Raw genomic sequence first — 17,553 nt, forward strand, 5'->3', positions numbered from 1 at the left:
AGACATTCAATATTAAACAGATCAATCAACTATGTCGTCGTATAATACCACTAGGATAGTTCATAATCGTTAAGTTATATCAATAATATAATCATATCATTAGGTATCATTAATGCTGTGTGTGTGTTTTTTCTCGTGTGTGTCTCATTATACTTAAGTCTCAAGTTACAAGCTAGCGTATAAATGATGGGTAAGAAACGATCGCTCCGACGGCGGTGGATTCTGCCGGTCCGACTTCCACGGAGTGTACCGATCGGCTTCCCGCGCTGCGAATCCGCACGTTCGGACCAAGGTAGTCGGATACAGCCGCCGTAAAAGCGTCCCACGCACGGTCGATACACCCCTCACGCTCGACGAGGCAGAATCGGTCCCGTCTCGGTGGATGGTTTTTTAGCCACCATGTACCGGGTTGCCTCGTACCGTTTATACTATATATCATTAATCGTATTATCGTTATGTATCATTACTCATTAATTATTTAATTAATCGTTAGGTATATTTCAATTAATCGATACTCTTAACCCCTTTATCGTTTAATTATTATTGTTAGGTTTATAGTTTATTAGGTTTCGATAACGCGTTACGGATTGGAAGCAAACCTTGTTCACGTGGGGAAGGATCACGGGAGGGGCGTTGGGAGGATGAGCTGGCTCCTGCGGGTTGTCACGGGGGCAGGTTGATGTCTCGGAAGGGACGCACCTGTTGTCCCGCGCGAAAATCTGCGAAAAATCAGAAAGTCGAATAGCGGATCTCCAGTGATTCCTTTTCCTTTTTATCATGTGTCACTCATTCTCTCTCTTTCCCTTTTACACTCCTCTTTCGCTCCCGTCCTTTCTCTCCTTCTTACGTACCCGCTCTTTTTCACTTTCCTACGTTATGCGAATTGCTTAGAACGCGTCACGTCTTCAACGAATTGTGCAAGTGGCAAGGTCTGATTCGTTTCGCTAGTCAATATCTTAGGCGTTTTTTTTTTTAACTTCGCCTATGTTCGGCTCACACGATCGTGTGTAGAATTTTACTCTATTTCTTTTTTTTCTTTTTCTCCATTTTTTTTTATTTGTTTAGTTTTTCCCTTCTTCCGTACTACGCGTTCGATCGCGTTCGGTACGCTCCGCTCATCTGACGGGACCAGCGATCATTTCTCTCGTCCCGGCGTTGGCACCTTCATCTCGTTCTTCGTACTTGTGCGATCTCGTCCCGTCTGTTCTTTCTTCCGGTCCTTCCCAGTATCTCGTCCTCGGAAGTACGATGCGCATCACTTCGAATCGTAATGCCGCCGCACTACTAACGATAATTCGCCGTCCATCGTAGGATATGTACTGCGTGTACAGCGTATTTTGGCGTATTGGAAACTTAAGTCGTTACTATGGTATCGTATTGAGTTCTGTTGCTATTCTGCAATCGACATACTATGGCACTTTGCAACGAGGAATCGATTCGCTTGTGTTGTTGAAAGAAGGTTCGTGTACGCTGCAAAAGTATAGTCCTCCTTTTTTTTGCACGACGCATCGCATATCGTGCGGGACGCGCGTAATCGCTGCGTTAATTCTGTCCTGCATTGTCGTAAAGTCTTCGTCTTTCTTACTCGGGGAAAAAACTGAGGCTGACGTTTAACGAAGGAATATCGATACGTAAGTAGCGTGCAACAGAAAACCGGTGTCGATTGACTCGACGTATCTGTCTATGGTGGAGTACCATGGTAAAATGTGAGAAATAAATGCGTGAAAGTAGGATGATCATCGTCGTTCAAGTATCGATAATATAATAAGCCGTGTCCATCGATCGGTGATTTTCATTTGATTGCTATTGTTGTCATTAAACGTCAAAACGTAGTTGTTATCGTTTCTTAAGAATAATCACCACGCTGACGATATCCACACGATTAATTGGATGTGCAGTATAGCAGTTTACCTGCTTCGGATACGATTTATTAACGGACAGTCGCTATTTTGCGCGAGGAAAGCTGCGAATTTGCGAGGCGTTACGGGCCGGTCGAGGCACATCGTATTTTCCGAGAGCGCCTATCGACGTATTCGTTGCGATGCTGTATGCGTGTTTATTAATCGGTACGTTATTACCTCGCGTGCCCAATATGCTGATTTGTCGATTACTCCATATTTCTATTTGATCTTTGATCTTTGAACGGTACTATCTTTCGGACCGCCTTGCGTTCCTCAGTGCTGGAAAGTATCGGGATTTATGACGTCGTCGTGCTTATCGTAGTAATTGGATAATTCATCGGGGACTGTCGTCAAAACAACAACAGCCCATACTTTATCATCGTCGTTTAGTTACATTGAACTCTATAGCAATCCGCGTGGCTTTGGCTGGAATAATTAAAGTGACCGCGTGGAAAGAAGTGCAAAACGCGTATAACGCGTATAACGCGAACGTTCTTGTGAAAGATTCGAAATAAATATCAATTTGAAATACTTGCGCTTCACTTGAAACGATCCTTTCGTTACTCAAGCGATGAATATATTGCTTTTTAAATCATTATTATTATTAATTTTTTTTAAATACAGCTTCATTTGTTCGGAGTGTTTCACAAAGCGGTTTAATTTCCATGTGAAATATTGATGCAACACTGCGATAGTATTTTCGTTTTTGCGCGCGTCGTATGCAATAGCCTCGTCGAATAGCGTCGTTAGCGCTAGACTTTTCTCTGGTTATAGGGCGTACTATAATAGATCAATTACGATCGCGTTCCGTTCTTAGCTCTCTTCCTCACAGTCGTCACAGTCGAGTCTCACGAAGATACGCTCGTGAAAAGAGATTATGGATGGCAAGGAATACCGCGGATCTACGCGACGAGATAATGATACGCGACCGATCCCTCCTTCAGCGCGTATGCGTGGGTTATTCGTGCATCGCTCTTCGAATCTCTCGGATTTTCTGCGAATTTTCTGCCATCGCCCCGGTCGCGGGGAACGGCGAGTCGACAGTCGTCCATCTTCCGCATCAAAAGGTGTTTTTTTTTCCGCTTCTTCCTCTCTTCCATTCCACGTCATCGTCTTTGCTTTACTTAGCAACGAGCGTCCTTACACTAATCCCGGGTGACCCGTCCACTCGCGTCGTCGCTTTAATTACATGCAGGAAGTGTTTTTCTTCTATGCGCGAGAAAGGCTCGCCTTCTCGCCGGATAGGTGTGTTTCGCTTCGTTTTTAACTTTTACTTCTCTCTTTGCATTTTTTTTTTTTTTATTCTTTTGGAGGGGAACACCTTGCGGGGAGCGTGGGGTACAGCGGGACGTGAAAATGGGGACGGGCGACTTCCCGGGTTTTGGGAGGTAGGGACTTGGAGGACGGGTTACGCGTCCACGTCGTACGCTTTTCTCTTTCTTGTTATTTTTTTTCTCCATTTGTCGACGTGGACACGAACCGCGAAAATTTCGAATCCGACCTGACGCGGCGGGAACAGAGAGATCTATTAATTTTATTTTTTTTCTTTCGATGGTTCGGTGGTTTGCTGAGTTAGCTGCGAGGTTTCGAAACTTCCCACCGCCGGCGGAATATAATATATCGTGTATATATATTATATATATTATATATTTATATTCATTTTTTTTTATATTAATCTAAAGAGTGAGGATTGTGGAAGTAGGTCGAGGGGGAAGGTCGCCCGTCCTTTGCTTTCCACGTGCCCTGGAAAAGTATATACTAAGGCCGATTTTGGTTAAGAATACGCTTCACTTTTTTTCATCTCTTTTGATCAACTTTTAATTTTAACGTTAAGGCGCAACGTGATAAACTTGTACTTTTTTCCTTGATGTGTCTTTTAGATTCTGGCCGAAACTGCGTGTGCATGTGTGCATGTTCCTGTACGTGTGTGTCCCTTGTGTGCCGCGTTTGTGTACGTGCGTTCGTGTACATGTATGTGTGTGAATGTACGCGTATGTGTGGATGTGCTGCATCGCGATCGATGTTTCATCGCCTTGCTGAGCACTATCTTGTTGTGTGATTTTGAGCGCGCGCGCGAGAATACGCGCGTCACTCGCCGCGCGTCCTCTCGCGCGTCGCTTGCATTTTAGGAGCTGCTTTATTTTTTTTGGTGTCTGCCAAAAAACGGAATTTTTCATTCTTCGCCGCAATAAGGCGTAGGTAGGCGTCGCACGTGTGCACCGAGGGTTTCGAAAAAACTTGGCATCCGAAAAAATTTGCGATCGCGCGACCGCGCGATCGCGCGACGTGGTACACGCGTACACGCACATACGCCTTCTTGCTCTACTCTCTGTGTGTCGTCTTGTGCGCAACCGAAGATTAGCAATCAACGAACGGAATTATTTCTCGTGCCAAAAATCAACCCAGAAAAACGCCGGTAAAAGGTACGTAAAGGAATTCTCGCGTCGAAAGTGGTATAGTCATCAAACATCGTAATGCATGTATGAAAGTAGTCAGGTTTTCTTTCGCCTGAAGCTCTGTCTCTCCTGATTGAGTGAGTGGGTCCAGATATGTAACGATATGTCGCCGGTGAAAACCTGGCGAGATCGCAATACTGTCAGCTGGCTATTGCAACTAAATCCGGTTTTAAGAGTCACGTGAACAAAGTAGCCAATGCAAAATTTGTTAAGACAAAAATATGATTGCCCTTTGCAATAATTTGTGCGTTCAACAGTCTGCTCGTGTACTCTTCTTGTTTTTCCCTCAAATATGTCCTTTTTAAATATTTAACTAGTTTTTTTCTTGGTGCGTTAGCTGTCCCAAGAGAAATTTCATTATCTAGATAGTACTAAGCAGCAATTTAAGCTTCTTTTATCACGTGACTTTTTGCATAAATGAATACTGATGTGGTAAAACTTTGTTGGTATCGGCCATGTGATGAGCCTTTCTGTAGACTGTGAAAGAAGGATTTCAAGTAGAATGCAATCAGAACACACTCGATGTGAGCGTCAGCGGGTAAAGACAGAACTTCTGGCCTAAAATGTACTGGCTTGTGTGAATGGTGCCCCGTCTTGGACCGAAAAAACGGACTCGCGGGGCGCAGAAAAACAATTCCCACAATATCTTACAAGACATTCCGGCCGACCGAGCAAGTCGCCAACTTCGTCATTCCACTTTGTTCCCCGTTACGTCGGCTAAGTCGCTCGTAGGAGACATTATTATTATCATCCTTCGAACCTTTCGCCCGTGCTACTTTAATGTAGAGGAAGAGTTTTCGTTGCTGCTATCTACAGAATTAATTGACGCGAACGTTTGACGTTTGATCGTCCCGATCTAGACGAAGTGACGAAGATGGCCGACAAGGCTGGCAGTCGTGCGCCTTTTCACCTCATTCTGGAGGGTCTGCGTTGTACATCTCCGAGGAGTTCATTAGACTCAACGCGGCGATCTAGCTCACATCCTCACACATCAACGTAGGTTTATTGTTGTTTGTTGCTTGCTGCTAGTCCTCATCTCTCTCTCTCTCTCTCGCTCTTTCTCGCTCTCTCTTTCTCTCTCTCTTTCTCTCTTTCGCTCTCGCTCTTGCTCTCTCTCTCTCTCTCTTTGCTTCTTCATTATTAAATAAGTTATTCTTTTTTTCTTAATACACCTACGATTCCCTACACGATAATACGTATAATCTAACACGACTGCTTGTTGAGACGTATGCGCAAGTAATATACTCCAGGAATACAGGCATTACATGTTCTCATTCTCATTTCGTGTGTGCTTCTCTTGGTACACGCGTGCATACAATTCACACTCTCGTTCTTTTTTTTTTTATTTTGCCACACTCTCGTTCTCGCTATCTTTCACTCACTCTCTCTCTCTCTCTCTCTCTCTCTCTCTCTCTCTCTCTCTCTCTCTCTCTCTCACACGCGCGACGCAGGGTCGCAATAAGAATTGCAGACGGTAAGAAGAAATATTTCCCATTAAATACGGAACGTTGATGCTCGTTTCGAAGGAGCTTCACGCATTAGCGGAAAACTGTTTAGATGATAGATATGAAATGAGCATGGGGATACTGCGGGCATGTTGCGAGCGATTGGGTAATATTATATATAATACGAAGCCGTATATATATGAAAATAACACAGCGTGTGGAAGCGAAGGCAGACCAGAATAACCCAATTTTCTGTCAAGCAGGATTTGGTCAAGATTCATTGTCCTACACTCTTTGTTCCTCATACTCTCGGTGGCCGAAGGGTTGGATGGATAATGACATTAGTGAAATCTGCCATTCTTGATGGTTGTGGGCGTTTTTGCCTGCTTCTCGATTTTTCTTTTCTAATCTGTATCTCGTGAGTCGAACGTCGGACCGTGCTGGACCATTTGTCCAAATGGCTCCTCTCTTAATTCCTGCCTCGATCTCTCCGTCCTCTCATCACACACGTGTCACACGTAACTTCAGATTCTCACGCACATGTATAAATATTTCTCTGTCTTCTCTCACATTCGCGCTTACTTTCCCGCATTCACGCTCGCGAAAGATTTGCCAAAAGTATCGTGCACGAAAGGGTGGGGAGGGGAGAAAATTCCGTAATAACTTACATTTACAAACTGGCCTAATAATTTCTCCTCTTATACTCGCTTTTCCTAATTTTATCATTTACTAGTCTTGACTTTACAATACATATATGCGGACCTCCCGGTAGGCAAGGAGGTCGGCTCTCTCTGTATAATTTCTTCACTTTTTTTAGCAATTTTTTTTAGCACATTCACTCCTCGTCTCTCGACTCGTTTCATTCCGTCCCTTTCGCTCGTTGTTTTCTATTGCTCCAATCTCCCATTCACTCACTCTTTCATACCCTTTCGCTCTTCATCTCTTTCTCTCAGCTAGGATCGGTTTGCGCCGAACGTCTTTTGCCCGTGGCTCCGAACTCAGTCCGAAATCGCAATTCGCATAGATTTCTTCTCAGTCGTGACTTTTTTTCCTCGTGCATGTTATTCATATGCGTCTCTTTTATTATCTTCGATCCGCTTTTATCTCCCCCTGCATGGTTCAACTCGTCCGAACAAAAAAGATCACCTGTTGAGATCGCGAGATTTCGTGGCTTCAACGACGGTCGCATCAAGGACACTTGGCTCCCTACACGCTTCTACACCATCCACAATTTCGTCGGTTTCCATCTTTCTCCCATGAACCGCCATCCCTTCCATCCCTCGTCGCCCACCCACCCCTAAACACCCGACTGTTACGGATTTTCCGAGAGGTGCTCTCTTCGACGCTCTTGCGTGAATCTTGCGAGCGAGATTATTGCGACGTAAATTTCTGACGATCGACGTTCGATTCAAAACGAGAAACGTAAATGTTCGTTGCATTGTGTGAATTACTGCTAAGAGACGGGAGCTGGAGTATGCACAGCCTCCCGACGTCTGCTTTGTAAATTAAAATCTTTTGAGTTATCATTAAGATATTAACTTTTCACGGTCTACGATATATATTAATATTAATAAACGAAATTATCAAATGCGTTGTAAGTTAATTATAATTAACATAAGAATTGAAATTAAAGCAGAGAAAGAGTATATTAGTAATTTTAAAAAATCTGAAATTTTTAATATATGTTGATAAAATAATTCAGAATAATAATATACTGCAAAATGAATTTTTTCAAATTAAATTAATTAATATTTAAAATTAATAATTTAATAAATTTCGATGCAAAGATTTCTCATTGCTTCCTTTAAATAATGCAAAGGTAAGCCGTAAAAAGTTAAGAATAGTTGCGAGACAGGAGTATCGACTGTCCCTGCTATAGTCCTGTAAATAAAAAATCGTGGTTGTGTTTACGATTTCTCGTCTTGCATCATAATGTCGGGGGCACGAAATTATCGACTAAAAGACAACGTAAAGCTTTCGCAGCTCATCGAGGAAACTTAACGATACATCTACGTTAATTCGAGACGCCGGAGTAGTCGACGGCGTTTCGAGCACCCTGTAACTTAGAATTACGAATTAACCATCCATATATACGCGGTGATATGTTGATCGCCGGAGGCGGCGGAGCCTCCGACAGATTTTAGAAACATCGTTGGGAGGTAGAGACTCGGAAGACCTCTCGGATTCCTCGGTCGGATTTTACTCCCCCGTTCTCCTGCCCGACTTTTCGAAAGTCGCTCTCACCTTTTAATCCCCTACCAAACGTATTGTAGACTTAACATGCTACGTGTACTACGAGATTATCACACAAAGTTTGCTCACTCGGTGTCAACAATCAGTTTCTTTTTTCTTTTTTCTCTTCTTTTGGCTTACGCACGCGATCTCACATAGAAACATATTTTACGCTCTAAATCCCATGCTCTCCGTCTTTCTCCCACATCGTTTACAGATTCTCACTCTCTCTTTCCCTTTCGCTCTCTCTCTCTCATTCTTTACATTCGATCGTTCTCCCGGGTTCGCTCCTCCACTTCGTTCCTATCGCGCGCGCGAAAATTCGAAAGACGCGATTTCCGCCTCGCTAAAACGTCACGGGGGAGATAATGTATTTTCTGTCCCCCCTTTATCTTCCCCCTTTTTTTCTCTGTATACTACCGCGCCACTATCGTAATCGCGCACTCGCCATAATAAATATACCCTAATTATGCTCCTAATAGTTTGAGGAATTATTATTCTCATTGAATTCGCTTTGAATTCCCACTCTGCCTCCTTCGCTTTCTCTCTGGTATCTCTTTCGCTCTCTCCCATTCTCACTGATTTCTCTTGTTATCACGGCTTAATCTCAAACTCGATAGTAATGATCGTAATAATAATAATATAATCATATAATAATAATTAGTTTATTAGTGTGTGTTTTTTTTTAAAGTAGGTATCCTCTTCCTCTGCAGCGTGATACGACCTTCCGCTCGTCTTTTTATCTTTAGTTAATCGTTTATATAATAATTAATAGCTTGCAAGTGTTAACGTTAAATACTATTACTTACTTCTGCTTACGTGTCCTTAAAACTTACGCGTTTAGGTATGTACGTATGCTTATTATTTCTTCCATTCTCTCATATTTCGTTCTCGTTTAATTTCGTTCCGTCCCGTGTACTCGTTTCTCCGTGCGTCGGCCCCGCTGCATAAATGTAATATAAACGGCGAGTCGATAGATTTTCTATACTTAATTTTTTTTTCGTAGGTGAACGACTTTAAATCTTTCGTCTTCGTTCTTTGGGAATGTGTGTCACTTCGTCACTACATTCTTCTAGTACATCTCGTCGATCTCGCCGTCTGCCCTTCTTACGTTCGTTCCATTCTCATTGTACGCGCATCCGTAAAATCGTTGCGAATTTGCCCCTTTCTTTGCGCTCGTGCTGTTCATCGCCAGTTCCGTCCCACGATCTATGTCGCGTCGGTAGATCGAGACCAGTAGCATCGATCGGGAGGTAAAGAGCGCGGCTGATTCTCCCATCGATATGAGAAATTTCGGCGATCGCGATGAACCACCAATTGCTATTCGTTACCATTGTTCAGATACTTTTTCTCCTGAGTATCGAGTCTCTTCGTGGCTCGAGTACGTCTGCTATAATATTTATAAAGAACGATTTGTCCTTCGCGCTAGGAGCTTCGATTCTCGGTCGACGGAGAAATGAAAGAAGCGAACTCTTATTCTTACATTTTGAATTTGTAATAGATGGCCTCGAAGGATCATGCGAGAGTTATGTGTCATAATAATTCCTAATTCTCAGACTTTTGCGAATAAGCGACCATACGAAAATTCCTCTGATGTTTCAGCTTATCCCCTGACAAAGACGACTGGGGAAATTCAAATTGGCCTTGAAGATTATTATGCTTGTCAATTTTTTGCTTACTACTTTCCCAAGTTTGTGGTCATACTTCAGTAGCGAAGAATGTACGGAGTCGAAATAGTGTCAAGTAATTAATTTAATTCATTATGATACGTACATATGTGATTGATGGTTTCTTTGAAAATAATTGTCGAAAGCAAGGAAGATTCAAATCCTGTGATATTGAATTCCATTGTAGCACAGTTACGAGATTTAGAGAACGTTGTTTTAATGTTGCAATGATAGTTATTTTTTTTTTTAAGTACGGATAATGTTGGAAAGAGCGGAATGATCATTTACAGTATGATGAAATAATTGTAGACATTTTTCACAAAAATTATGTGATTGCCGCTGAAGGTACGAAAATTATTTTATTTCTCGTATATCCAGTGCAATCGAAGAAAAGAGAATGAGAACGATAGTTAATATCGACTTGTGTCTTGTTGGTGGCATTAATATTGAAGTAGCGTATTCTATGTGACAAGATTGTATTTAATGCTAAGATCTAGCGTCAAAAATTACGTAACGTTGTATTGCTATCAATGATTAACTGAGATTATTATTGACGCGTATCGACGTGAAAGCGCAAAGCTTTTAGGATCGAGATACGATGCGAGAAATACATTCGATATTCGCAGGGACTATTAAATTAGATTTTAAGTGTTGTCTTTGCGTTTAATCTGGATATATTATATTGGAATGTATTATATGTTGATTTGTTTTCTGTTAGTGAAAAACCAATCATTATGCAAAACATTAATATTATAATTTAATTCCGAGTATTACCTTTTAGAATTCTTCGTGTACCATTAAATTAAAGCCTCTTAATGACCTTTTAATGTATCATGACACATGGTGACAAAAAGGATAGGATATATTTGATTGAAATAATCTCAATAATGCAATCAGAAGTTGATTATAAAAGCGAATAAAAAAAAATGTAATTACAAGTTTTATCAATGATTATTGGGTGTATTATAAAATTGGCTCTCCGAAAATATTCTTCGAAAATTTAAATTTAAAAAAAGTAACTTAAATATAATAATAACATAACTTTCCAAAAAGTAATTTTTTACCTGCACATATTGCCTCGATATGAATATTAAGTTACCCCAAGATTGCGACAAGCGAGTCATCGAGTTCAGATAACGCGTATCCTATATAATGTTCTTTTAAAAAATATCCAAATATCTCCCCCATTCCCTCTTTATTCATTCGCTATTCTATTCTTCTCTCTCATTATAAATGTTTAGACCAAAATCTTAGGCCAGTGCCGAAGGAGTTGCTACTAGTTTTAGGCCAAAGTCTAGTATGTATGATGTAATAAAAGTTGAAATTTTCAAAATTTCGTTTTTGCTTCGACCATTCCACAACGCATGTTCAAATTCGGATGAAAAAGGACTACTCGCCCCCATTCTCGTTGATCTCGCCAATCGCCAAATGATGATCTCGTCAAATTACACGGGTACTACATTCGAGTCTTTTCACATCTTCCTAAGAAAAAAGTTAGATCTGGCAGGTAATCAACAATGTTCCGAATCTGTCAAATCAAGATCATTTTTTTCTTTTTTGTCTTTTTCCATATATGTATATAATAGTTTCGGATTCTCTCTAAATGTAGGAAAGGGTATCAGTTAATGTAGAAATAAAAGTAAAATGACGCAAAATCAAACGCAAATAAAATTTCAATTCATTTTCTCTTTTTATTATCGTAATTAATAAATAAAATAATAATCAATAAATCGACCATTAATCAATTAAAAAATAGTGACTCGTGACTAGGTTAAGACTCACCGCTTGCAAAAAGATGTGTGTGTACGTGTTTTTTTTTGTGTGTATAGCCCGGTACAAACTACTGAGGGGCATAATTTTAATATAATTATTATCATAATATAACTAAATATACATAATAACTAAAAATAGAGCGTAATGTCAAGCACAAAATAAATAAGCTTGACAAAGAGAACGGTAAAGTAGTGAAGGAAGGAAATTCGTAAAAATAAGATGAAGATAAAAATTAGTAATATGAAAGAGCGGCATGGAAATTGCATATGATGAAGAAGGCAGGGTTAATTTAAAATTAACTAAATGTTCCGTAAATGACAATTTCAACGATGACAATAATAATATTAATAATTATAATAATTTCATATTAAAATTGTCATATTGATATAGATAATAGTGAGTCTGATAATAATAATATAATAATATATTAATAATAATATAATAATAATACAATAATAATAGCAATATATAATAATGATAATAATAATAATAGTAATAATAATAATAGTGCACGTAGTAGCGAGAATAATGGTGAAAAAATAAGAGTTAAATTATGTGCATTCGCTATTACTCGAATTATCCCTAACATTTTTATACCGTCTTGTAATTATCTACAGAAAGTTCTAGCGAAAAAATAAGGTCACAAGTAAGAGTATAAGGGCGCCGTCCTTGATTTCTCGCATGTTCGCGCGCGTGATCGCATGGTGCAGGTGAAATACATGTAAGTGATGTGCGTGTCGCGTGTCCGTAAGTCTGTATGTAAGATGGGTCGGGGATTAAAATATAAACGAAGAAAAGGAAGCGCGGTTATGCAACCCTCTGGTGCACGTTTTCTTTACGCTACTTAAATCACGCCAATATCCATCTCTTTTTCGCTTTAAAAGTCTAATATTTATATAATTATCGCATCGGCGCACGATTATATAGCACTCTTTTAGCTTTCTTTTCTTTTCTTTTTTTTTTGGACTTGCAACACTACAGTTTGAATGCTGCCGGCGCACGATTCTCATACATTGCATCCGACCTGCAACTTCGTCGCCCGTACTCTACTCCTAATCTCGTCACTACGACTAGCCTAATCTCGTTTATACAATCAACCATTAATAAAAACAGCTATATATATTGACCCGTGCACCGATCCTCTCAATGCAACATGTGCATTCTCGACAAACGTACTCTTTATCGACTCGACAAGTAATGTTCAGCGAGCGAAAAAAAAAGAAAAAATGTGGGAAAACAAAAAATGGAGGAATCTCTTCCTCGGCAGATAGGAACAGGTTCTTTGTGCGGAAATTGCTATGAGCGGTCGCTCAATTACTCATACGACGTTACGCATTTGATTCTCGTGAAGTCGATTCTTTGGTATCGATGTGTGCACGATCGTTTCATCGCGCCGTTTCTTATATGATTCTCTCACGCGGTGTAATTTAATAGCCAAGCATTTTCACGTCGATCTCGAACCTCGTTGATCAGTTATATGCGGTAAAACGAAATTATTTATAATATAAGGAAAGATTGGTTTTAATAACGGATAGCATCAAGGTGAACCTCGTACTTTTAAATAATCGGAGATTTTACTTTTCCTGAAAAAAAAAAAAAGAAAAAAGCATGTGTATGCAGCAAAAATGCCTTCTTATCGAAGTATGAATTGCCATTATGGTGTTCATTCGGCGATAAGAAGTTTTTCAGAATTTTATCAGAGAGTATCGATCTTCGCAAAACCGAAGTTACTTGCAGAGTTCAAAATAGGATTATCCGAAATAGTCTTAGCGCAAGGTTTTCTCCTCATCCATAAATATTTCTCTACAGAAACGATGCAGGACAAGAAGCTGCTCGTCCTGCATTACTTCTGATCGACGAAGATTCCGCTTCCAGGTCTTGTTCGAACTAGAAGAGGAATCGCCGTGCGATGTTCAGACTTAGTCAATCTTTGGATATGCTCGCAAACGTTTCAAAAGTTTTCATTTTTCTCTGTGAGTATAACCCCAGCAGTGTCATCGTCTTTAAATCCCTATTCTTATCGTGTGATGTAAAATTAGGCGGTAACGAAGTAATTACTCTACGTTACAAACAGATCGGACAAAATCGACGCTAAAAGCTATTCTCGCCATTCGTTGACCACGCATTCGTCGTGCTTCTTCGTCTCGTCCCAGGAATCACCTTCTCGTGCTCGTTCAGTTGAAACAAGAGGAACGTCGATGAGCGTTCGACACTTTGGCGACTGTCGAGTTTCGTCAGCCGTAGATTCGCAGTATTTTTTTAAATGGACGTATGTCTATGTATGTGTGTGTTCGTGTGCACATGTATATGCGTACGTTTCTTCTGTCTTTCCTGTTTGATTCGTGATTCAGTCACAGCCTGATCCTTCGTTGGCATCTTGACGTCGACCTCGGACGTCGATGGTGCCTCTGTTCCTTGGCTTTGTCCGTGTCTCCTCTCCCTTCCTAGCCCTCGTTCGTTTTGCGATATGTTATTTAAGGATACCTGAACACGCACTACGTGAAGGACGTGTACCTCCTGGCGGATGCAATCCTCCCTCGTTGGTCGTTCCTGATTATCGGGAGCCGACGAGCGCGGGCGAGCCCGCGCACCACGAAGAGCAAGAGCCACGCGACCTCCTGATTCATTCGAGCTGCTCCAGGAAGTTCGGGCTCTTGAAGTACTCCGGCACTGGATCGTCCAATCTCGAAATCACCTTGTAGATGGACTTCTTCCAGCTTTGCTCGGAGTCCTTACCGCCCTGAATCGCTTTGAAAAACTCTTTCAACGTCTGTTCCACAACGTACCTAAAGTTGCTGGGTACCTGAAAATTCCACGCCACTGTTAGCACTCGCAATTACAGATAGCAAAGTATATATTGATTTTACGATCCAAATATTTTTATAACAAGAAACATCACTGTGAATGTCACTACGTATGATATTCTGCATAATGCAATTTTATGAAAAATGTAATCCTTCTTGAAATTTTCAACATATACTTTTTATCTTTAATTCGTTTTTCTCCAAATTATCCATCTTTATATAAATATGAGAAAACTATATACAATATTATATAATTTACTAAAATAATACTAAATTAACTATTAATTGAAGGGCTGCAATAGAAATATTATATACAATTTAAGAATCTAAGAAAACTAATGTAAATTAATTTTTTTCAACATCAATATTGATTCATTTAATTTGTTAAAGGAAATTAAATATCTAACATATCATGTGCATTGAACCTTTCAACTAATAGTGTTATAAGTATAGAATTTCATTTCAGTATTAATCAGGCAATAAATATCTTGAGCATATACTTTTTACGATAAAACGTGCAAACACAATTATAGTTACAGTGAACCACAAAGACGCACGTGAAATATTTTATGTAAACGTACGATAGATACTAACACCGAAAGCTTAATTTTATAAAACCAATCGATCAATAATCCGACGTCTGATCTCTATGTAGCGAAGATATATACATGCTCGTCTTTTCTCGCGATTTGCGAAACAATATCGGTAGAAAAATAAAATAAAATGTAGCGTGTGCGTGTTCGTGTTGCGCACCTGGGGACCCCATACCTCAATGTGGTTATTACGGTTGTAGTGAAGGTTGAGAACCCGATAGATTTCGGAGTCGCCACCGACTCGGAGATCCTCGGAGTTCTTCACGCCCTCCGAAACTGCTTGTCTCGCGTATTTCTCCATTTGGATATAGTAGAACTCCCTGAAACAAAATTTTAAAAAGACACCCTGTTAGACAACGCAGATTACTTCGTTAGTTCGCAGAAATGCGTATAAATACTTAATACAATTTAAATATTTATATATAATACGATTTAGCACATGGATTAATATGAGTTTTTAATATAAGAATGGCCCGATGTGTGCGAGGTTGTCAATTAATAATAAATCTTTCTACGTCATCGCGGTTGATTCTTGTCTCGCCTGGTTTCTCCGCGACAGACAGTAACAACGCTAATGCGTCATCGATAATTAATTAAAGATCGATGCTAACATTGGTCTGACGTAAGCGGAAGAAGATGAAAAAAGAAGGAAGGGGACGACGCATATGGAGAGCTCTATGGAAAGCTCTCCTCGATGTTAAGCGGACAGACGCAAAGAAACGATGAAAAACCTATCGCGTCAGCCACACTAAAGACATGATGCTCTCGCAATTCTAGCCAGTGACGTATAATCAACGCAAAATTACGCAATCTTCTTTCGTTCAGTCTGTGGCAGGAAAAATCGCTCGTTTCGAAGTTACCTTTACGTTCATTAATTAATGCATAACAACAAACGTGACTCGTTAATTGATGTATAATTGATATAGGAACGGCGATCCGAGCTTTCGAACGAGAAAACAAACGCGAAGGGTAGCCCTCCTTGCAAACAACGCGAGTGGAAGGAGAAGAAAAATATAAAAAATACGAACGCACTGTATGCGCCGAGGAAAATTATTAATACCAAGTTCCAGATCTCTTTTTTTCGCAGATATTTACCGTCGTTTTGAATTTCGTTTGTAAGCTTTCAAAACGTTTTCGTTAAATTTCGAATTTGCAATTGCATTGCTCTTGTATGTAATATTTTTAATATACCTTATTCATTATAAATATTTTTAATATACCTTATTTATTATAAATATTTTTAATATACCGTATTCATTATAAATGCGGCTAGAAAAGTGCACGGTTTAAGTTTCTTAAAACGCGATCTACGTCAACGATTTTTTTATGCTTCCTCATTGATTCTCTGCTTCTAATAATAAATAAAATTCATCTTCAGATGCATATTAGCATCAGTCGAGCATTTTCGTAGAATCAGTAGCGCAGTTGTTGGTTGGATCCCTTGGGGATGCAAAAGTGAAACAGTTCAACGAGAAAGCGTGATTTGTATAAGTCATCATCGTCGAATACTCGACAATGTAAAGCTGCAAATGTTCGCTTAGCGTTCGTTGAAAGTAATTTTTAAGATTGCTTTCGCCTGGCGGATTGAAACCTTATTTGCTAGAGAAAATAGCGACAAATAGGACAATAGGATGTGTAGCGATGAGTAGAATATTTTTCAACCATGTCAAGCCATTCAAATTTCTGTACTTGCTCATGAAATCATGACTGGTTCATTTTCATACCAAGATAGACATCGTTTTTTATTCGTCATGCTTGGAGATTGGGGAAGGTCAGGAACCTTTCTCCTGTCGAAGAAAACAACGCGTTCTTCCGGAACGTTCACTCTATTCAAAGCCGCTGAAAGAAAGAAACGGCGCGGTATAGACGAGCGGAGAGACGAGAAGAGGACTCTCTTCGTTCGATCATTCTCGAATTGGTTTTACTGCCAATTAAGATAATTTCGCGTGCTCTTATCAGCAGTCAGTCGGAGAAAGTTACGTGCGCGAGAAAAATCGGAAGAGGAGTTCCATCATCTCTTCGAGCATACCGTCCCTCTTCATCTCCTCGAGCCATCACCGACACCACCCATCGGCGAGCCGCCCTGACTTCGCCCTATACATGTGTTACCTGCGTCTATAATCCTTACTCAACCATCCATCGACCGCATTCAAGCTCGTCGGATCGCCAAGTATAGGCGGAATGTGGCAGAGGTAGTGGTAGACTGCGATGCTTACGTATCTACGTTAACGTCGTATATCCTGGCGCATACGCGATATACTTATATACGTGTAACACACGTATCTACGAAGTGCCTAATTAAAACAGACACCCGCGGAGACATAGAGAGAGAGAGAGAGAGGGGGGGGGGGGGGGGGGGGGGGGGGGATGGAGTGCATGAGGGAGATGACGTTAGTTCCGTAGTCTGTTTGACAAAAAGCCCGAGTGCTAGAATTGCCACTCTTCGACTACCAAGTGCAGAGGATAAGAGCAACGGTGAGCGACAGAGAAACCCGACGGCAAGAGGGAACGATAGGGAGTTGGATGGTGTGGATGACGGGGGAGGGCAAGCAAGCGAACGAGTGAGCGAGAGCGTATGCTAGAGGGTGAGCCGCGGGATCATTCATTATAGTATTGTATAATTAGGATAATAATAAGCTCTCTTCAGGGTTTTCGCGCGCTCCATTGCGGTGGGGTGATTCT

At 40.5% G+C, this 17,553-nt stretch overlaps 1 protein-coding gene across 4 annotated transcripts in view; it reads right to left on the minus strand.

Moving 5' to 3' along the window:
- Window positions 1-11,989: 11,989 nt before the first annotated feature.
- LOC108764443 (homeobox protein prospero) overlaps window positions 11,990-17,553 on the minus strand; it is a 30,995-nt gene continuing 25,431 nt past the window's right edge. For 2 of the 4 annotated variants that reach the window (XM_018512707.1, XM_018512706.1), the window contains exons 4-5: window positions 15,047-15,191; window positions 11,990-14,277 (exon numbers count right to left, since the gene is read on the minus strand). In XM_018512707.1, the coding sequence (XP_018368209.1) occupies window positions 14,098-14,277; window positions 15,047-15,191 (325 nt within the window). In that variant the 3' untranslated portion in view covers window positions 11,990-14,097. Of the gene's footprint in view, window positions 14,278-15,031; window positions 15,192-17,553 lie in introns of all 4 variants that reach the window. The other 2 variants (XM_018512705.1, XM_018512704.1) reach the window with 1 other exon arrangement.

Source organism: Trachymyrmex cornetzi, unplaced genomic scaffold (assembly GCF_001594075.2).
Source record: "Trachymyrmex cornetzi isolate Tcor2-1 unplaced genomic scaffold, Tcor1.1 scaffold422, whole genome shotgun sequence".
In the NCBI taxonomy this organism is placed as follows: Eukaryota; Metazoa; Arthropoda; class Insecta; order Hymenoptera; family Formicidae; genus Trachymyrmex; species Trachymyrmex cornetzi.